Source organism: Lissotriton helveticus, chromosome 9, assembly GCF_964261635.1.
Source record: "Lissotriton helveticus chromosome 9, aLisHel1.1, whole genome shotgun sequence".
Classification (NCBI taxonomy): Eukaryota; Metazoa; Chordata; class Amphibia; order Caudata; family Salamandridae; genus Lissotriton; species Lissotriton helveticus.
Window position 1 is genome coordinate 1,272,503,348 of NC_136070.1, and position 22,918 is coordinate 1,272,526,265.

The 22,918-nt window shown below is 42.2% G+C and overlaps 1 protein-coding gene across 3 annotated transcripts in view; it reads right to left on the reverse strand.

Moving 5' to 3' along the window:
- IL17RC (interleukin 17 receptor C) overlaps positions 1–22,918 on the reverse strand; it is a 259,633-nt gene that overhangs the window by 146,193 nt on the left and 90,522 nt on the right. For 2 of the 3 annotated variants that reach the window (XM_078661840.1, XM_078661838.1), the window contains exons 3-5: positions 9,228–9,392; positions 6,761–6,904; positions 1,299–1,423 (exon numbers count right to left, since the gene is read on the reverse strand). In XM_078661840.1, the coding sequence (XP_078517966.1) occupies positions 1,299–1,423; positions 6,761–6,904; positions 9,228–9,392 (434 nt within the window). The remainder of the gene's footprint in view (positions 1–1,298; positions 1,424–6,760; positions 6,905–9,227; positions 9,393–22,918) is intronic. The other variant, XM_078661839.1, reaches the window with a different exon arrangement.

The following is a 22,918-nucleotide window of genomic DNA, read 5'->3' on the forward strand; positions in this document are numbered from 1 at the left end:
TGTTAAGAAAAATAGTCACAGCCCCTGGTTCAGGTGATTAGGGCTGCCCCTGTGGTGGTTAATAACTCTAATGTAAGAGCTGGCCAGATACTAGTTATTACAAGCTACATCTGACGTAAGAGCTGGCCAGATACTAGCTATTACAGGCTACCTCCGATGTAAGAGCTGGCTAGATGCTAGTGATTACAAGTTACCTTTGATGTAAGAGCTGGCTAGATGCTAGTTATTACAAGTTACCTTTCATGTAAGAGCTGGCTAGATGCTAGGTATTACAAGCTACCTTTGATGTAAGAGCTCGCTAGATGCTAGTTATTACAAGTTACCTTTGATGTAAGAGCTGGCCAGATACTAGTTATTACAGGCTACCTCTAATGTCAGAGCTGGCCAGATACTAGTTATTACAAGCTACATCTGACGTAAGAGCTGGCCAGATACTAGTTATTACAAGCTACGTCTGACGTAAGAGCTGGCCAGATACTAGTTATTACAAGCTACATCTGACGTAAGAGCTGGGCAGATACTAGCTATCACAGGCTACCTCCAATGTAAGATCTGGCTAGATGCTAGTTATTACAGGCTACCTTTGATGACAGAGCTGGCCAGGCACTAAATATTAAAGGCTAGCTCTGGTGACACAGAAGGCGAGAAACTAGTTATTACAGGCTACATCTGATGCAAGAGCTGGCCAGATACTATATATTACAGGCTACCTCTGATGGCTCAACTGGCCAAAGACAAGCTATTACAGGCTACTGCTAATGTCAGAACTGGCCGGACATGACAGATACTAGTTATTACAGGCTACTGCTAATGTCTGAACTGGCTCGATACTAGTTATTTGTTACAAGCTACCTCTGAACTGGCCAGGTACTAGTTACTACAGCCTACCTCTGACGTCTGAACTGGCCAGGTTTAGGCACTAGTTACTACAGCCTACCTCTAATGTTTGAACTGGCTGGATATTAGTTACTAGAGGCTACCGCTAACGTCTAAACTGGCCGGATACTAGTTACTACAGCCTACAGCTAACTTCTAAACTGGCCAGGAACTAGTTATTATAGGCTACCCCGGCGTCAGAACTGGGTTGGCTTAAGTTACTTTAGGCAAAGTCTTGGGTCAGAATGAGACTGTTCTATAAAATAAAGTTTGTGAGTTTATTTAAAAGGGTTTCATGCATTTTACAGAGAGTAGTGTGAAGTGTGAGCTTGCAGATGGATTAGATTAGGTAGGTAAAACCAGTTTATTTTAATGTGTGAGTCAGAGTGATAACAGTGCAGTGATCTCCATCACCCACTTACCTTCACCTGCAGGTCAGGGCTCTCCTGTGCGGAGGACCAGGGCACCATCACGTCCACCTCCACACACTGCTGTTCGTAAAAATACAAACGCGCCAGAAACAGACTGGTCCGCATGTATTGGGAGCCTGCAAGCAGAGAGCACACAACCGGGTGAGTGCAGAGGTAAGGCGTCTGTCAGTCAGGGGGCCAGAGTGGCAGACCACCGTGGAGCACAGTGAAGAGCTGCCTGTGTGCAAAACTCTAACATTTTTTAAACAAGCAATGGCAAAGCCAATACGCCTGGCCTGGAAATTGTAACATTGTTTTTGGTTCTTCTTTATTACAAGCAGAAACCATATACCAGAAGGAATAGTCCAAAAATAATCAAATAAAGGAGTGGGCTAGCAGCCTAAATTCACATGTCCTGGCACAATGAAAATACCAATGTGTGTGTGTGTGTGTGTATATATATATATATATATATATATAAATATGTATCGCTACTATGAGTTTTATCAAAAATTATGATGGTGGCGAATCAGAACTATTTCTAATAAGGTGTAACGACTCCTGGACAAAGTGCATTAACCCCTTCGGTGCTCATGACAAGCTCAACTCGTCATGAGACACAGTGGAGCTGTGCTCATGACGAGCTGAGCTTGTCATAACTGCAGCGGAACGCCCAAGCGGGGCTAATTCCCCTCCTGTGCGGGCGTTCTACAGGAGTGGGCGGAGTCATGACGGCTCAGCTCGTCATGAGGCACAGCGGAGCTGTGCTCATGACTATCTGAGCTCATCATAACTGCCCCGGAACGCCCAAGCGAGGCTAATTCCCCCCCACTGTGCCTCGTCACGAGCACCGCAGCGCGGCGCGCGGTCCCCCTCCCCCCCGCACCGTGGAGGAATTAGCCCCACATGGAAGGGGTTAAATTGACGCCTCATTGGGAAGTGGGCGACGTGCGTGATCATCAGGTTGACTCACAATTCTGCCACTTTGAAATGTGTGCAAATGCAGCAGTAAACACCAAAATTCACATGTGCCACTGCATCTCCTGGTAAGAAGGAGAGCATGATGACAATGATGCAGTAAAACATGTGGTGTGTTCTGTCCTGAGTTTTATCTTTCGCAGCACTGTGAATCTGGCATTCATGAATTTTGCGCATTTTCCTATCTTTTCCTGGCGTGGATCAGATTTAAATATGGAAAAAATATCTGTGAATTTGGCCCAGTGTATTTTGTGCAGTTCTGGCACCAACACCTCCAGGACAGTCCATTGCTGTCTCCTCGAGGCTAAGATAAATCCCAAAGCCAGACAAAAACAAGCATCTGCAATGCAATAGGTCTCGCATTTACGCAAGTTTGATCTACTGGCATTATAAATGGCAATGCCTTTTATTTATGTTTTGGTTTTTAAAACACAAATAAAAGGCATTGGTTTTTACAATGCCAACGCTTAAACTCTTTCAAATGCGAGACCTATTGCATTCCAAATGCTCGAAGGCATCGCTGAGTTGCCCCTTCTGTCTCCCATGGCCCCTGAAGAGCTCCCCGTTTGCTATGAGTTAAATAAACAAGCCGGTGGGCACAACTGTGCATGAGACACCCTCCTGCCCTCCTGCAGTAAGAGAAACTCATTAAAGAAAATAGTGCTTACAGACTAAAGAAGAGGTACCGTGTAACAGCTGAAGTGAAAGGGCCAGTCCTCATGGAACGTTACGAAAGAAGACAAGGTGAGACTAAGGAGGGACTAGCAAGCCTAATAACGAATCAGAAGCCAGCATTTACAATCGACAATGACACAAACCAATGACAAATAAGGGCAAAGAGTGGGCGGGGCTTCAAGTACATACTCCAAAACAGCATTGCTTGCAGAGCAGAGCATGAGCTGCCCAGGCTCGACCTAACAAGGCTTGATATATAGCCTCCAGTGGTTCTAAATTGGGCACTTTTAAACCGTCATCTTAAGACTTACGATTGCCAAGATATCGCAGCTACAAGTTTTGGTGTCATTCTAACTCTAACTGACGGTGCTCAATTGAACTAGAGTGAATGTTTCCAGCGAGTGACTCCTGGTCTGGAGGGAGGTCCTGGTTCTTTGGACAGTGCTTAATTTGTAAACAAAACAGCACTGATTCCCAAAATGCTGTTTAGAAGTGCACGGCCAGTGCAATTAAACATCAGCGCTCCGAATACCAAGGCTGATAGTTTTAAATCCTCCTAATGACTTGGTGATTCCACTACCAGACACTCACTGCCCCTTTATCTCACTCCTGCAGATACCTGCGTTCTCCATTTGTGACGTTTTTTCCATCTTTCTCTTCCTCCATCTTTGTGATTTGCGTGTTTTCCCTCTCTTGCTGTTGGTAAATATCAGATGCAGAAAAAAAAGTGCTTGTCCCGGAAAAATAAGTACTGGCGGTCCCCACTGGTTTAAACTAAGCACCGTCTCTGGGTACCCCATTGACTGAAAATCAGACCCATGCTGAGACCAGTTGGAAATGGAGGATCACCCGCAGGGATCACCCACCCACAGAGATCACCCGACGGGATCATGTATAAAGTTCACTGAGATGATCATGACCAGAACAGGACCCAAGACACTGGTTCAATGAGATTTTGAAACCTTTGGTGTCAATGCTAGCTCATGCGAGAAGTTAGGAGATATAAGCAAAGACCAATCATATTTATAGAACGAAAATGTCCAGGAAGGAAGGGCTTGGAAAGGGCACCAAAGTGTAAATGAGGTTGTTTGGGTACACAAATCAGACTAAAACCCCAGAGGGTAGAGGGTAAAGCATTATAATGGACAAAGAGGAAGTACACAAAATAAGGGAACATTATAAAAAGAAAACATAAGCTTGCAAACATGTTTCGGCACATTGGCCATGGATCCGAGACAGGTCCCCAAAATGTTGAGAGTTGGACTTGCCCCTGGGGAGATCCTGAGGTTCTGCTCAAAGCGTCTGTATGAAGCCATCTACCATCGTGGTGAGATGTGTCGCACTGTTTCTAATCTGTCTTTATCTTTCCCTCCTGGAGATGTGGCCTTGTGAACTGGATACAAGACATCTTTCACAAAAGCTTGCTCAATGTATCCCAGAGACTACGTCAGAGAGCATCAACTTCAAAGAAGACTTGAGGTAGGCGGTCTCTATGTCGCCACCAGAAACGGACACTATGGACCAAACGTGTCCCACTGAAGTAGCCACCGTACAGCACGTGCAGCCTGGCGGTGTTGTGTGCTGTGGGAATACTTGCCCCATGTCTGCTGTTAAGGTGAGACAAAAGACCTGTGCACACACATGAGAATCAAACATATATTACGACAGTTTGTGAACATGAAACAAAAGCAGTTGACGCCTATTGTTCTCGTAGTTTTAATGTTCGCTTTTGGAAAACGCCAGCCGACACGTGTTTCGTTGGAGTACAATCCACTCCGACTCTTCAGGGCTAATTCCTAATGGATACTGAACTATCAGTTCCCCACAACCGGTGATAATTCCAACTCGGTTAGGGTATCAGAAGACCTTTGGATGAGTTGAAAAAGCAGTTTAATGGCTCCACTATGGCAAAGTGTTCAATGACCGGTCGCCGGATAAGGGGTCTGGGCAAAATCGGTGTGTCTACAAATGCCGAACGAAACATTTTTTTTTAATCTTCTATGTGTGGCCTCACGACGGCTCCTCGATGAAAGCCTGGAGACCTGTCCGACCCCAGTACCGGCGTCCTCCTTCTCACCGAAGACACATCATCGGTAAGAAGGAGGACGCCAGTACTGGGGTCGGACAGATCTCCAGGCTTTCATCGAGGAGCCGTCGTGAGGCCACACATAGAAGATTTAAAAAAAAATTTCATTCAGCATTTGTAGACGCACCGATTTTGCCCAGACCCCTTATCCAGCGACCGGTCATTGAACACTTCGCCATAGCGGAGCCATTAAACTGCTTTTTCAACTCATCGAACGGTCCTCTGATACCCTAACCAGGTTGGAATTATCACCGGTTGTGGGGGACTGATAGTTCAGTATCCATTAGGAATTAGCCCTGAAGAGTCGGAGTGTATTGTACTCCAACGAAACACGTGTCGGCTGGCGTTTTCCAAAAGCGAACATTAAAACTACGAGAACAATAGGTGTCAACTACTTTTGTTTCATGTTCACAAACTGTCATAATATATGTTTGATTCTCATGTGTGTGCACAGGTCTTTTGTCTCTCATGCAGATGTTTGTCGTGAACAACATCATTCAAGGGGTTGTTAGGGTCACCCCTTTCCTTGTAGCACCACAATAATAGGTACTTGTTAGTGAACTTGCCAATCAACCAGCAGAGCGCAATTACTCCCTCAAGCATAAGAACCCTGCACCTTGGTTTGAAACAATTCTGCTGTTAAGGTGCTTCTTGAGCCACAACATCACCAATGCTCTGCCCATCACACTGCACCTGGCAAAATAGGCTGAGGAGTCCGCCCCTCTGCATGCCCTGTGGAACCTGACCTCACTTCCTATGCTGTTTCTCATGAGGCTTGTGTCCCTTGTGCACTACTGCTTGTGCTTCCATGGGGGAAAGTGATACAGCTAAGTGGGCGAGCACCAGTGAGTGATGGCCAACACGTATGAAGCGAGGAGTTGGCGGAGTATTACTACACTTCGCTCCGTCGGACTCCCAATTAATAAAACAGAGCCCTCATATACTTTTGGTAAAATAACAAGTATCTCTGTCTTTACGTGCTAAAATGCATATAGTCATTTCACAAAAGTGAAAATGAAAATTTAGCAAGCAGTGAGAGAGGTGATGATTTTAGGATCCTCCCTAACCTAGGGAGAGAACCAAGCAGATGCCTTGAAAACAAAGAGCACATCCTGCTGAACGATTTGGTGGTGGTCCCATCCTCTTAGGACCACCCCAAGCACAGTTATGGGCAAAAATACAATCCCAACCAAAGGTCCTGCAAAGCATTATGGGACAAGATTAGCAGTGGGCAGTGAATATTATAGTATCCAATATCAAAATAATTCTACAAAGAGCTGCAGTCAGAGGGACAGCGTTTTTTCCTGAATTCTGTCTTTTTAATGGAATGCGTTGAGTTCATTGCCCAGGGTTAGAAAGGAGTTCATGCGGAAAATGCACTGCAAAGGAGGTCGCACAAGGCAGACTGTACACCCTCCGCATCGAAGTCACCAATAACACTCAGGCTTCTAAGTTCTCAAATAAAGTGTGGGACACATTTTGGAAAAAATGTACGAGCAAAGGCTGTCAATTTCAGAGATGTGTGTATGCGCACGACCTTACTGCATGAACCTGGTTAAAAATCGAAGAACTTGGGGCGTGTTCTACTTAGAGCACACTGTCCCTCGTTGCACCCTGTGGCGCGGTATGTAATATGGCCCCAGAGTGTTGTACACAGTAAATCCTTGCCCAATGGGCGAAGATCATGCACAAAAGGAGAGTGTCAGGGTGGAGGGAGAGGAGGTGAAATGCTTACCGTTATGGAGTGTATTCAAAAGGTGAGATGTTTGCGCTGTAAGGTCATTATACTCTTCTTCATAAGCCTCCTCCAGTTCGTCAATATAATCCTCCTCATCAAAGTCACTCGAACTATAAGTAGAGTAGTCACTGGTTTCCGCTTCTAAACAAAGGCATCAGAAGACATTGGTAAGGAAAGTTGTCTTCTGCTGTCGATATAACTTTGCAGCAGCGTTGACCCATCCCATGCAGAGCCATCGGGGTCTCCTTGGCCCTGGTAGCGGTGTCAGTGGTGGGACTGTGTGTGAGTGCTACACGTCAGGAGGCTGGCTATTGTCTCACCAGTGAAGCCTTTGGACCTTCAAAGCCTCCTTGAAAAGGAATGACTTTCAATTCAGAATCTACAGATTGAGACGGTAGGATGTGTCCTGTCGCAGTTTACGTCTCTTTGATCTACAGATTGAGACGGTACCATATGTCCTATCGCAGTTTATGTCTCTTTGATCTACAGATTGAGATGGTACCATGTGTCCTATCGCAGTTTACGTCTCTTTGATCTACAGATTGAGACGGTACCATGTGTCATATCGCAGCTTACGTCTCTTTGATCTACAGATTGAGATGGTAGCATGTGTCCTATCGCAGTTTACGTCTCTTTGATCTACAGATTGAGACGGCAACATGTGTCCTATCGCAGTTTACGTCTCTTTGATCTACAGATTGAGATGGTAGCATGTGTCCTATCGCAGTTTACGTCTCTTTGATCTACAGATTGAGATAGTAGCATGTGTCCTATCGCAGTTTACGTCTCTCTCTTTGATCTACAGATTGAGACGGTAGCATGTGTCCTATCGCAGTTTACGTTTCTTTGATCTTCAGATTGAGACGGTACCATGTGTCCTATCGCAGTTTACGTCTCTTTGATCTACAGATTGAGACGGTAACATGTGTCCTATCTCGGTTTACGTCTCTTTGATATACAGATTGAGACGATAGCATGTGTCCTATCACAGTTCATCTCCTTTATCGACAGATGGAGACGGTAGCATGTGTCCTGTCACAGTTCATCTCCTTTATCGACAGATTGAGACGGTAGCATGTGTCCTATCACAGTTCATCTCCTTTATCGACAGATTGAGACGGTAGCATATGTCCTATCGCAGTTTACGTCTCTTTGATCTACAGATTGAGATGGTAACGTGTCCTATCGCAGTTTACGTCTCTTTGATCTACAGATTGAGACGATAGCATGTGTCCTATCGCAGTTTACGTCTCTTTGATCTACAGATTGAGACGGTGGCCTGTGTCCTATCGCAGTTTACGTCTCTTTGATCTACAGATTGAGACGGTGGCCTGTGTCCTATCACAGTACATCTCCTTTATCGACAGATTGAGATGGTAGCATGTGTCCTATCACAGTTCATCTCCTGTATCGACAGATTGAGACGGTAGCATGTGTCCTATCACAGTTCATCTCCTTTATCGACAGATTGAGACGGTAGCATGTGTCCTATCACAGTTCATCTCCTTTATCGACAGATTGAGATGGTAGCATGTGTCCTATCGTAGTTTATATCTCTTTGATCTACAGATTGAGATGGTAGCCTGTGTCCTATCGCAGTGTGCCTCTCTTTGATCTACAGATTGAGACGTAGCATGTGTCCTATCGTAGTTTATCTCTCTTTGATCTACAGATTGAGATGGTAGCATGTGTCCTATCGTAGTTTACGTCTCTTTGATCTACAGATTGAGATGGTTGCCTGTGTCCTATCGCAGTGTGCCTCTCTTTGATACACAGACTGAGAAGGCAATACGAGTCAATTTGTCCAGTAGCAGTTTCTCTCAGAGCCGACGTTTGAAATGCAGTTGTAAAGTGTATCTTTGACTTTTCTGATTTATTTCCGGGTCTGTAGGGAGGGTAAATCTGTCCAAGTGTGCCTCCCTCCTCACACTTACTTCCTGCTCAACACTACTCTGGCAAGAGGCAGTACTGATTGCCTTCAAGTGTTGTAGAAACAGAGATGCTCAGGAGGACCCCTCTCTCTCTATTTGTTTTGATAATCTAAGATTGATTTACAGCATAAAGCTCTGAAACCATTGTCCGCAGCCCCTAGGGAGGCTGTCCCTGATATGAAAACCACCCACGTTAAAGTGCTACATGTATGACGGAGATCCGCGTTCCAGGCTTACAGCATGGGAAGCTATGGCATCACGCACTGCGATTTACACTTTCATGCCTTGGTGAAGGTAAAAAGGATGTTTTTGTGTGTTGCTACATGCCCAGTCCTGTGTACTGTTATGGTTCAAGGTACCCTAGTGACGCTGAAGCACTGCTACACAAAACAAAACAACCTGACTTGAGCTAAGACATATGGAAGATCTCAAACAACACATAAAATAAGTCACAGTCCCACTTGTGAGCTCAGCATGGCTGGTTCTCTTCAATTTTGACCCATTTCCCCAACGCAGCCTCAAGCCCTCCTTACCTGGGAGGTATTGGACGGACACATCGACTTCGACCCGCACACAGGTATGACACTTTGTCTTATTTGGAGGGCAGTGTAGGATGGTCTCGGATCGCAGGTTTGATGGCACCACTCTGTGGCCATGGGCTGGGGACCTTACCTCTGGCATGTACGGGCCCCCAGTGGCTGAAAGAAAATCAGAAGAGAGGTTACCAAGCTTTCAATTGGCACATATCATTGTAAGTCAAGGAAAGATGTCAATAGCATCTCCAGGACTGACAACGCAGCATACAGGTCAGGGTGGGCAGTGACTCAGCCTACATAAACCCTTTAAGTGCTGCCGTCGGCCAACGGTCGTCACGAGCACTACCTCCCCAGTGCTGCGCACGGCCGTTGGCCGACGGGCCAGCATTCGTTATTCGAACGTTCAGCACTGAGCGCTGAACGTTCGATGCTGCGAAGGTGTTAAAAGACACTCCAGTACTCCTTCGTAGAGAACCACTGACCCCAGCGCATTCAATCAATCAAGTATTTATAAAGCGCGGCGTATCACCCATGATGGTCTCAAGGCGCTGGGCATGCAAACCGCTTCATGGTGATTTGTTCATTGGAACAGCCAGGTCCTGCCTCCTTCGGCCACGAAAGGGCAGAGGAAGCAATTGCCTGATGAAGAAACAAGGGCTAAGGGTGTGCCAAGTCTTTTTTTCATAACTCAAAATGTTAGCCAAATTCCAGTTATTGTCCTTGATTTTTATACTATCCATCCCAGTTCACCTTTGCTGATACAATGCTTTTTTCAGCATTGCAAGATCATGTTCAACAGGTAGACATTTTATTTTCACTCTAATGCAACTAGCCAGACTAGAAAATGTATATAAAAAATAAAAAACAATTATAAAAATAAATAAATACATAATTTAAAGATTAAAAATCAAATATTTTAAATATATAAAAAAGAAAACATATTATAATATGAATTACATATAACAAATACCTACAAACATTACATAAAAAAATAATAAATACATTTAAAAAATATTCTTTTAAACTAGAAAATATTTACAAACAATAACATCAATTAATACATAAATTTATTAATTGTATTTCCTACCCTATAACACCACACCAATAACAACAGTCTTCAACATAAATAAAATACTTCCATATTTAATATAATTAATAATCAATCAAAAAATATAATTAATAGAAAAACGAATAAACATTACTTAACTACACACACTTTAAAACTATCATGTCCGCCACACACACTTAAATTACACTATAAAATAATAAAACACAATTAAAACTTATTTTGAAATGAAAAACTATTACTATTACTATTAACAACTAATTATAAAGTATTTAAAATGTATTTAATACCCACCCTTTACCCCTTTAAAAGTAAAAACAACACACAAATAAACAATTACCCAAAATAAATATCAAATAATTAACATTAATTAAGAACTATATATTAATTAAACACAAATTACTTCCCACCCATTACCCCTGTTAACACAACACACCTAAAATAAATTACACAATTGCCATAATAAATGTTTTATCAATTTAACTTATATCAATTAACAAATACGTATTAATAAACAATAAATAAACTACTTAACACCCTTTAACCCTATAAACCCCAAAACACACCTAAAATTAATTACACACGTATCATAATTAATGACCAATTAATTATTTATAATTAATTAACAACCAATTATTAATTCATCAAGTCAAAATAAAGTACTTCCCATCCTTTACACCTAAAAAACACCAAAAACACACCTACAATTAATTACACAATCACCAGAATGATTTACCAATGAATGTAATAAATTAATTAACAACCAATTATTTCATCAATTAAAAATAAATTACTTCCCACCCTTTACACCTATAAAACCAAAACACACACCTCGAATTATTACACAATTACCATAATTAATTACTATCAATTTACAAACAATTACTAATTAATTAATACTAAATTACTTTTCACATTTAACACTATAACATTTCAATTAAATAAATGTTAATAAATAAAAAAGAATCAATTCATTTAATATATAATTACATTACTTCCCACCCTATTCCCCTATAAACCCACAACCCACTACGAAACTAAAAACAAACAATTCAAATAAAAAAAATGTATAACTGCAAAAAATGTAACGCATATATTAAGAATACAAACAATTCTTATACAAAAAACATACATCACATACATTTAAAATATATACAAAAATACATAACATTAATTAAAACATTTATATTTTTAACAACTATGGGCCCCATTACGATGGTGGGGGACTTTGTGCCGGCCACCGTAACGGAAAATTGGACTGACCGCCAGAGGTGCGGCGGCAGAGGTGCGGCGGTCCCACGAGGCATATTAGGATGCGCCCGCCACACTGACGGGCGCATTCTTCCCTTTAACAACATCCGCCGCAATGTTAAAGGTGCATGTTGTGCATTGCAATGCATAACGTGACAGGCACTGCGCGGTGCCTGCCACCTTGAGTATGGCAATGAAGGGGGGTACCATAGTGACTTGGCACACTCCTAAAAGGGATGGAAAGTAAGACATAGTAGGCAGAGAATACGTAGCTGAGTAGGTGAACGTGACACTAACGTTTGGGTTACTAGCCTCTACTGCCCTTTGTGAAGGTGCCTGAAGAGCAAAAAAGACACAATGGATGAGCAGAAGAAAAAGAAGGAGAAAACATGAACGTCTATCGAAATAAAATACCCGACACTGAGATATTAAGGAACAGAAGGCAGGAGGAGGCTGGCAAAAGAGAGAGAGAAAAGGGTGAAGAAAGAAAGGGATCAGAGGATAATGGAAGGAAGCGGGGAGTAATGAACCCCCTGCGGAACTGCCAATGAGGATTCAGGCAACAGCACAGAGACAACCACCAAATGAGTAGATGGCGATGAGCTTCATTTAAAAGACGGTGGCAACCATTGTCCCTAGAATCTCCTCAACTTCTCAGCATCTTTCAACACCACTGTAGTGTAGCTCCTATTTTCCCAATAGGCTCTGCGCATTGGAATAGTACCTACAGCAGTAAAGGCCTAGGCCAGACGTTAACTAGGTCTACTACTGTCGAAACTAGACTTAATTTTTGGGTTTGCCAGCTAAGCTCAGAGTTCGCTAGAAACTTTCTCGAATGTTCAAGGAAGGATTAACTCCCCTGATTAGACAAGAAGGGATTTAGTTTCTGACAACCATAGAACATGACAACTTTGCTCTCCCCTAATCAAGAGTCAATCTCAAGAGTCGTGTGAGCACAAGGCAATTATTTTACTCAGTCAGTACGTGCATTCTTAGTCTCACCAGAATGTAGAGAAAAGGAAGAGACGGGCGTGTTCAATAAAAGATGTTATTTATTGATCAGTCTCTTTTCTCGTACAAGAGAAATGGATCGATATTATTGCAATACTTATAGTTAAGTAAAGTGCATACATTAAAAGTAATAGTATAAAATAATACTGTAAAAACATTGATATGGTTTCTGAGCCATATGATGTTTAAAATGATTAAAATATATTTACATACACATATACATTTGACTAAACGTACTCAACTGGTGTTTCTAAATACGCCTACCCCGTGTACCTGACCTAAGTCTAATGCGTGGGCGGGAATAGAAAGTTACAGTTTAAGTTAAGTTTGTTTTTGCCAAGTGAATAACTAAAGAATTCTCTAGGAGGGGTTATTCAGTTCTGTACCTGGAATTTAGGATGAATGAGGAATGGTATCTCTTTCTCTGCTCTCAATATTCCAGGCTGCCTGCGAGGGCTGCCCAGAAGCGCCGGTGCTGGGTCTCTCGGCTTGAGATAGCAGCGCGTCTCTCAGCGCGTCAGGAAGGCGGGGCTGCTGCCTGCGGGGTCTGCTTCTGCTCTCGGCTTCGGCAAGTATGGCTGCTCCGTCTTGTCACCACGCGTGTGTTTGCATAGGGCAAGGTCGGCAATATTTATACCTTAAAGGTGCCGAGATTGACGTAAGGATGGACATAGGTACGTCAATAAAGATGTCATACGACTTGCTCGTTAGCACATTCTTTTGCAAAAGTTCTCTGTGAAATCAAAACAATGGCCGCACGGATTTTCCAGGTTGTCATAGGTTTGATTTGTTATGAGAACGTCGTATGCCTTATCAGGGGCTGGAGGAATGTCGCTTGTCTAATTAGATCTCAGCGTTATGACCTAATCAGATAACACGTTCCTGTGCCGTAGTGTGACTGCGTCAGATAACGGTATCTGCATCATGGGGGATTTCTTGCCTCATGGGCTGACTGTTAGTTAACTAGCTAGGTAGTTTAACCAGAATAGGGTCAGGAATAGGGGGATCGATTCAGAACCTATAGAAATACACGACACCCACTCCACGCTAACTATGGTCATATCTACTAATCTATGCATAGTATAACATAGTACAACATACTATAGAGTATAGTGTATACCTTACCACCCCAAAATACATAAATGCATTTCGAAATTTTCAAATATACTGAAAAATTGCAGTCATATATATTGTATGCACTTAAGCAATGAATTAAATGCAAAAGTAAACACGCATTGTAATGCATTATTGCTTTTTGGTATATGAGAAATACACATGAAATGGCTCTTAATATAGCTATACAGAAAGGAAGGTCGAGACCATTTCATCACATAATAAAATATTTGTGAACATACCAGCGGGCAGCTAAAGTCTATATAAAGTATCTAAAATAGAAATCTTAGTTCTCTAGGAATAGTTTCTTACTTTAAGCAGAAGATCAGTGTCCCGGGGAAAAAATATATAGAAAAATATTTTAAGGGCTTGCTGAAAAAAGTTGCTGTCCGTGAACTGGATTGTAATTGTTCATGTGACTTTTATTTTTAAAGGTTGAAGGCCGAATTCAGGGAACGCCGTGTGCGAGTTTACTCAAAAGTCTCTATTTCTGTTCCGGAGAGAACATCATATCATTCAGGCTTTCGAAAAAACTGTCAACAGCTTCATGGGAAAGTTCCACTAAGTCGGAAATAGGGGTAACCATGCATTCGTGCGCATGATTGTCTCCATTGACATTCTGATTTGCATTGCTGACAGAAGGTCGTACCTGTTCGATGCTGCTTTCATCTTGAACTTCACTACTCTTCAATCGTAGTGGTGAAGATTCCAGGAATGCCGTCATCAGAATTGGCAGCCTTTGAGGGCAGCACAGTGCGTGAACCTTGGTAGGAACCAACAGTGTATCTGCATCCACCGGCGCATCCGATTGTAGCGTCAGACAGGTGTCTAACACGCATTCTTCTCCGCATAGCAGACACCTTAGTACAGGTAAAACACACCTTTGCCACATTGGTCGAAATGATAGAAACCAAGTCATATTTAGGTCTCTAAGCCGGGAGAGTCCCAGGATTTTTGATATCCGGTCCCGGTATCCAATGGCTAGGATCGTATCTTCCATTGTCGCGAGAGTTTGATCTGTGACATGGGTTGCCATAACGAAAAATAAGGACTAGGAATAGGATTCCTGCAATTAGTCCCAGGATCAGGGGAAGTCCGCCAAAAATCGAATGGACGAAATCTGGAAAAATACCCAGTATGGCTTTGAATGGTGTTAATGCCATCGAAAATACTGTCTTAAATACCTTTGAGACCCCAGTGGTATCAGAAATATTTAAGATTTCGCTCAGGATTTCCGCGAAATGTACGGGGGAATTAGTTGATAATAATGTATGTATCTCTGCAGTCGTCCTTGCGACTTGTAGATCATACGTTTCTTTAGATGACGTGAGCCTTGTAGGCGTCTGAAGAAGCACTGTTTTCATTCTGCTTAAAGTGTCTATTCGAATAGAAGTAATTTTCAAACCGGGCCATGCCCTTGCCTCCCTGTCTGGTAAGGAGCTGGGGAACAAAGAACGTCCACAGCACTTGACCTTCGCCGTCGTGGTGACGAGATAAGGAGTCCCGGGCATAAGACTACAACATCTGCGGTCTACAATAAGAATGTAACTCCCATTATAGAGTCTTTGAAAGAATGGTTCTATTTCAGTTGCAGGTGCGCCTTGCTGGTGACATGAAAGGTTGTATGAATTCCCTTCACAGGCTCCGTGCAAACTAATACCGTTACACAGAAGCGTGCCGCTTAGTGACATAGCACAATTGTTGCCACTAAGAAACACTTTCTGTCCTTTGTTACTGACACATGCATGTGAATAGGGCAGGTTCCAAGTTGTTTTAAGGTACCCCTTTCCCAATTTCTCGTACATGCCAGCCTGTATATATTTTTGGCAGTATTGAAACCTGAAGGTTGAGATTGGAATATTTATGATTCCGTGGATTATCCATTCACTGACAGGTCGTTCTGACATTGTCATTGGTAATCTTTCTAGTTTTTCAATGCTCAAGATTGTATAATCAGCACCCTTCTGCGCCATACCGATTTGTCTATCAGTAAGGTTAAAGATTTGGAATAGTGACGTTGTGTTGATTAAACGCCAAGGCACATAGCCTGAACGCAGATTTTGTAACGTCCAGCCAAGCTGTACAATAGAACGCAATTGCGACTGACCATGTTGTAATAACAGTAAGTCTTGCGATAATATGTCGATTGCTGAAGACACAATGCTGTCCAATGAAAATATTCTGGAGGACAGAGTCATTAACCCATTGTCCACTACAGAAAGTGATTTTTCCAAATTAATACGATCAATTTCACGTATTCTCTCTGCTGTTTCAATTTGAGTAACCTTCCAGGCCTCATTGTATGCTGCATATACAGAGGCTGCTATGAAACGCTTTTGACGCTGTTTGCGTGGTCCCAGTATGAAATCACGCAAGTCAGCACCATCAGTAAGTAAAGTTAGGTGTTGCTTAATTTCAGGCAGTGTGGAAGTTTGTAGCCATTGAAGGCATAATTTGCCCACACTGTAGGTTGTTATTATCCCTGGGTGATGTCTTTGAGGATATCTAGGGTCTGGCCTGGTCATTTTGAAACCCTGTGTTTTATTCAGGAATCTATCTTGACAGTTATTTGTATCTGTGGGCCAGATCAACCATTGTTTCCAATCAGGATGTGTTCTGTTTTGGTTAAGTATATGGCTTATGTCTATTTCTTCATCTGTATCAGAGTTATTGCTAAACATTGTTGGCTTTGGAATAGACAGGTTATTTAAATCTTTGATTTTGGCTAAGCCAAGACAGGTGGTTTGTTGAACAGTGTCATTTAAAAATATCATTTGTTCTGGGATCATGCAGGCTCTAAACAAAGCTTCTATACCCTGTACTTGCCATTCTTTTGTACCCCAAACACTTTTCAAATCAACATTTTTGTCCCAATAATCAAATCCAAAAGTATTCATTTTTTCAAAGAACGAATCTGAATATATCAATTTTGTGTTGGTTATCATGGTTTTCATCCCTGTCTTGTTTGACAATTTGTAATAAAATGTTTCAGCATTAGTTATGTTAAAACCTGAAAAATATGAATATTTGTCATAAACGGTTCTAGAGCTCCCTTTTGGAGGTGTAGCACAATGTTCCCATTGATTATAATTTAAAACATTTCTAGGTTGTGCAGATTTATGCAAGAAATGGTTACCATAATGGTTATAGCAATACATACTATCATAATTTGTGTAACCTTGCAAATAATCATGTTTTGTAAATTTAGCAGACATTACTAAGTCAGACATCATATTGTTTATACTTTCAAAGTCCCAATCATCAGCAAATGAGTTTGGTTTTGCAAAGTCACTCAAGGAGATCTTGATTTGGTGTGGATATTTCAGGATCTCGACCGGACCATAAATTTCATAGTCAGTGTTGTCCCAGGCTACCCCACCAGGTATTGGAATTGCTGTGAAGTTGGCTGAAGAAAGTTCTGAAGAAAGTTCTCGTTTCTCGACGTGTGAAGATGTGTGTGGTTTGAGGACCAAGTTGATGTTCTGACTTGCTGTGTCCATTTTAGCATATTTTCCCTCAATGAAGCGTCCCAAGGTAAATACCATGATGAGCCAAAGTATGAGGATAAATGCACCAAAACCCACCCAAAATTCAATCCATGGAGTAACCAGATATGTTTCTTTCAGTTGTTTCAAAAGTTCCTTAGCTTTGTCTTTAAAGGATTTTGATGATGGCTGTGTCTTTTGTTCGCTGAAACCTTCAGAGGAATCATCGAAGTTGATGAAGTAACCAGATGCAGTTCTGTCAATTGTTCCAATTGGTTCAGGATTTTTGTTTCTTGCATTTTCACTTGGAACTTCATTGTAGATTGGTGTGTCTCTGCTAAATGTCTTTATTTGGGTTTTCAGAGGTCTGAGTTCTATTGCATTGTTGCATAGTCCTTGTTGTTCTTCTTTAGGCGTTTCGAATGTGATGAGCCTCTTTGTTAGGACCTCTGTGCTGGTAGCAAACCTTGGTGTTCTGCTACTTATTGGGAGTCCACTTGGCCTACTGTTTGTTATCGGCCACATGTTGTGGTTTTACCAGGTCGATGGATACAACTCGGTTCTCCTTTTTACCAGCAAGTGGCGGTAGTACAACTGATCTTGTCCCGTTGACAGACAAGACAGGAACTGCTTTTCTGTAAGAAGGCCCAAATTCCTTCTTTACCGCGATCTTTTCCCTGACTAGATCCCCGACTTTTGGAATCCAGACAGGTCTTGCTGGGACAGGTGGTGATTCTTCAGTGGTTGTTGGCTGTTGTTTCAACTGTATGTTGCTCAGGTCTTTTCTTGTTTTGTTTAAGTCCTGCAAAATAGCCAAACGGTCTTTGACATCAAAGGTTTTTTCTATTACCACTGAAGTCTGACTATCAAGGTCAGAGATCAACATCCTAGTTCCGAATAATAATTCGTACGGACTGAATCCCTTCAGAGAATTTCTTGGCAAGTTATTTAGACTACGTTGGACACTTATTAGATGTTTGACCCACCCAGCTCCCGAACCTAATACCTTTGCCGTTATAGATTGCTTTATGTCACGGTTTTTTCTTTCAACAATTCCGTTCCCCTCAGGGTGAAATGGACAAGAGTACCGCAATTGCACGCCCATGCTGACCATGGCCTCCTTATAAGCCCGAGAGCTAAAAGCAGGACCATTGTCCGAATGCAGAATGCCAATTGCGTATGTGCCGATAAAGACTCGCAAATCTTTTATAACAGTTCTGGCGTCAGCCGTTCGCTGGGGCCACATCCATATGAATCTCGTGCATGAGTCCACTGCGACCAAGATATATTTATAGTTACCATCCCTTTGTAAGGGACCGCAGTGGTCTAGATAAACACAGGCTAATGGTTTATCCGAGATTAGAAGGGGCGTCTGTGCTGGACGTCTCACAGTTGATACTTTCATTTTTTGACATATTTCACATGCTAGAACATAGTTCCTTGTTTGTCTTCTCATTTGTGGCCACCAGTATCTCTGTTTTAATAATGATACAGTGGCTGAGACGCCAGCATGGGTAGAAGCAAGCCCTTCGTGTGCCGCTATTATCAGTCCTAACCTATGTTCCATGTTTGGAATTGCCCTATCCCCCACTCCAGGGATTCGAGCAAAAGGAACATTGTTTGTATCAGTTATGTATGAGTATTTTACTGGAAAGCCTTTAGGGAGTGGTTCTATCGAATCCTTTTCTGAAGCGCTGACAGCTTGTAATATTTCGCTGTCTATTTTTGTTTTTGACCGGGTGACGGCAGCTACGGAAGCCGTTTGCACAGCTGCCTTCGCGGCCTCATCAGCCAATGAATTCCCTGCAACGTGAACGCCATCACGTTGATGACTCAGTGTATGTATCACGTGAGTCTTTGGTAGTTCTTTTTGTAAAAGAGCTACTTGTTCCCAGAGCATTTTATGCTTGATTGTTCCACCTTTCGCATCCTTGAAACCATTCTGAAGCCAGATCTGCAAGTATTCATTATAAGATTGAACGCAATAATACGAATCGCACACTATGAGCGTGGGGAATTCTCGATCGGTATTTTCAAGCGCCATCTTGAATGCTAGTAATTCAGCTCGCTGAGCTGTACAATCTCCTAGGGATTGTGTTTTAGTGAGGGTTGGTTTAAATTTCCCTTCGTGCCAACGACCTTTAACAATCGCGCACGCAGCACTGTAAGCTTGTTTACCCCCTACTGCGGGTTGTGCTGATCCGTCTGTATATATTATACAGCCGTAGTCATCTAGAGGCAGAATTTCGGTTGGCGGAGGACATTCAAATTCATATTGGAGAAATTCTTGTGTTTTTAAATAAGGATCAAATTCGTACATCACGTCTGTTGCAGCAAGAGAGTTAGCCCATTGTATCCATCTTGGATGGAGTGCTTTAGCATTTGGAATGCTTGCCTTTGTTACCGCCTCTAAGGCTGGTATTGGTGTCACGATTATTATTCGTTTACCTTGTGCCAGGGCTCCTTCTTGTGCTATAGCTGTCTGTGTTGCTGTAAGAATTTTTTCCGTTGGGCTAAATTTCATTTCAGCCTTAGTGTACAAGTGTGATTTGAATGCAATTGGTACCTTTTCTCCCTCATTAGAGGTCAGGTATGTGAATCCGCATCTCCCTGGGATGACTCGGATCACAAGATTGCGTGTGTTATCACGTGTTTCTAATTTTGTTTTAATTAGCATGTCTGTTTGTAAGGATCTCAAAATTTCTGTGTGTGTTTGAGTCCAACTGGATCTTTTAAAGTCTGGTTTAATTAGATCGTAAAGGGGTTTCACCCTTTCTGCGTAATTTTCAATGTATGTTCTTCCGAAATTTAGGAAGCCTAAAATTGACTGTAGGTTTTTTAGTGTTTTAGGAGCTTGGATAACGGCACATTTCTCTAGGAAATTGTCTGCCAGGCTTTTACCTTCACTTGATAGCTCATATCCTAAGAATAGGACTGTCAGATGGGCAATTCTGGACTTTTTGAAGTTGAATTTGTAACCCTCTGCAGCGAAACCAAGTATTATGGTGTTCACTCTTTTCAAGTGAGTCTCCAAGTCATCATCTGTTAAGTAAATGTCATCGACATAAGATAATGCTTCATCATCATATAGTTGTAGTAATTCTGTTACTCTCGCTGAGAATACCCCCGGGCTGTTCTTGTACCCCTGGGCTAACCGACAGAATTGTTTTTGAGTGCCATTTACTGAGAAAGCTGTTAAATATCTGCTCTCTGGTGCTATGTTTTGACAAAAGAATCCGTTGGAGATGTCCAAGGTTGTTTTGTATTTTTTGCGCACTATGTTATTCATTAGTGCAGCACTGTGTGAGTTTTGCACTGCAAAAGTTTTGCAACATGTGTTAAGGTGTCGGTAATCCAAAACTAGGCGATATGAATTGTCTGGTTTGGAGACCGGAAACAAAGGATTGTTCATTTGTGAGGTGCAAGTTTCAATCACCCCCTGGTATTCTAGCTGATCTAGTATTTCATTTACTTGTTTTTTAGCTTCTTGCTTAATTGGGTACTGCCTTTGTGCAGTTGGTTGTGATTTTAACTGGATTTTGTGAGGAGGAGAATCCTCATCCCATCCTACATGATTTTTATATAAAGCAGGTGCTAAGGCCACTGCCCACTTTCTAGCAAGTGTATATTTTTTATGAATCGGGATTTGATTCGAGAAGGCAGGCATAATTACTTCTTCGCCATGAGGGCACTCCCTGACAAACTCTGGTGGCCAGTCTTTTTCAGCTAGAAGGATGTCATAACCCTTGGAGAGGTTATCCCAAAATAGTCCCCTTATTTTCCTAGTCTTATCTCCCTCTATACGTAATGTTATCTCGTATATTTTGTGGGGCTTGCTAACTCTGGTATCTGCAGTTTCCACTTGAAGGTATTCATTCGTGTCCACTGTCTCCAGATGATTCATAAGGACTTTGCGAGCTATGCTCACCTCTGCTGCGCTGTCTAGCATTGTCTGAGCCCACTCTCCGTTTTTCAGTTGTGTCCTCAGTATTCTCGGCATTGTTAACTACCTTGATACTGGCTACCTTCTTTTTTGGAAATTGTAATTTCTTTTTCAGTTGAGCAGGTTCCTTGTCTTTGGACTTGGCGTGCTCTTCTGATCGTCCTCTTCTTTCCGATTTCTGCGAGGAATTCTGAAAAGATTGAGAGGGACGTGTATCAATGTCTTGATATCTATCAGGTTTTTTAATATTATCCCTATTTCTAAGGTTATATCTATTCCCAGAGGGGTCACTCTGGGGTGACCTTTGTCTCGGGTTTGGAGATTTCTCTCTTCGCCTAGGAGACCTTCCTCTGGACTGGAATTTCTTTTCTTTGGGATTGGATTGTTTGTTTCCATCCCAGTTCTTTTTCTGTGAATTATTATTATTAAAAAATATTTTTTCTGGACTTGTAGTCAGTTGCGGTTTTACTGGTATTCCACCTAGACTATCTCTGCCTAGTTCTTCATAGGATTTTTCTATGATTCTGGCAATTTCAGCTGGTTGGTCTGCTATATCTGTCTCTTTTAACCTCTGGCGGATCGCCACGTTTGCTGCTTCACCTTTTATGTTGGCTAATAATATAGCCGAGACCTGCTTGAAGTCTTTTAGTAATTTCATACCAAGAGTTAAAGCAGGTTCTGTACCGTATTCATCTTGAATTTGTTTTAGCACATCTGGTATTACCGAAATGGATGGAACACCGTGCGTTTTTGTGTAGATGGAAGCAAAGACTGTACCCCAAGTGTCACAGTCCTCAATGTGTGGTGCGATTCCCATTGGGAGACATATAGTCAGAATCCTGTGTTTTTCTAATGGGGTGGTGTCAGGAAACACCGCCTCTATTTGGGTAATTTTCTGTGCCAACCAGAATGGTATTTGTTCCCGTTTAGCTGGAACTTTACCTAGGCAGGATTGGATGTTCTGTGGTGTAATTTTATTTGTGTTCCCCTGGTGAGGGGTCAGCTGTGGAAGTTTAATCGCTGGCTGAATTGTTGAAGTCCGCATTACATACTGAACTAATTGTCTGTGAATTTTTAGTAGTTGTTTTAGCTGTATTAACAGCTCTGCTGCAGGCATTCTTTCGATGTCTGGATGTGGTGTGTATCCGGCTAGGACCGGCCACGTTGCTCCTGGTCTTCCTAAAGGACCGAGCCTTGTAATGTGATTGTTATGTTTTAGGGCGCCATCAAATAAGAGCAAATGCTCTTGGAATTTGAGTGGTACTTCCACCTCCTCGAAAGGAGTGTACTCATTAGGAGGTTCCTCTACTTTGTAATAGTGGAAGTACTTTGTTACAGCATTTGCTGCTGGAAAATGTATCCATGTATAGTATACCTCTGTCTGCCGATATTCGTGTGCCTCAATTACGAATATGACTGTGCCACCTCTAGGTGTCAGTCCATTTTCTATAAGTTTTAAGGTTATAGATCTCCTTTTGGCGACCTGGATGAGTATTATATCCGGGTCTGCTGTTTGCATGGTAGCATCAGCATCTGCTATTTCAGTAGCTAATCTAATTGCCTCTCTTTCATCATCACTCTCTGCCATTTTACAGACAGGATGGTATTATGTTTGTTTGCAGATCAGGTTTCTTATGGAAACAGAGATTAGATGCACAATATTCTGGAACTGTTTTATCCTTCAACGTTGACTAGACCAAGAACCATACATAGGAGTTCCCTCCTGCGAGGTTTTGGAGGATATAATAACCTTTCACCCACTCCAGACGTCTTTGGAGTATTTGGGAAAAGGGGTCTGAGTGAGAAAGCACGACTGAGT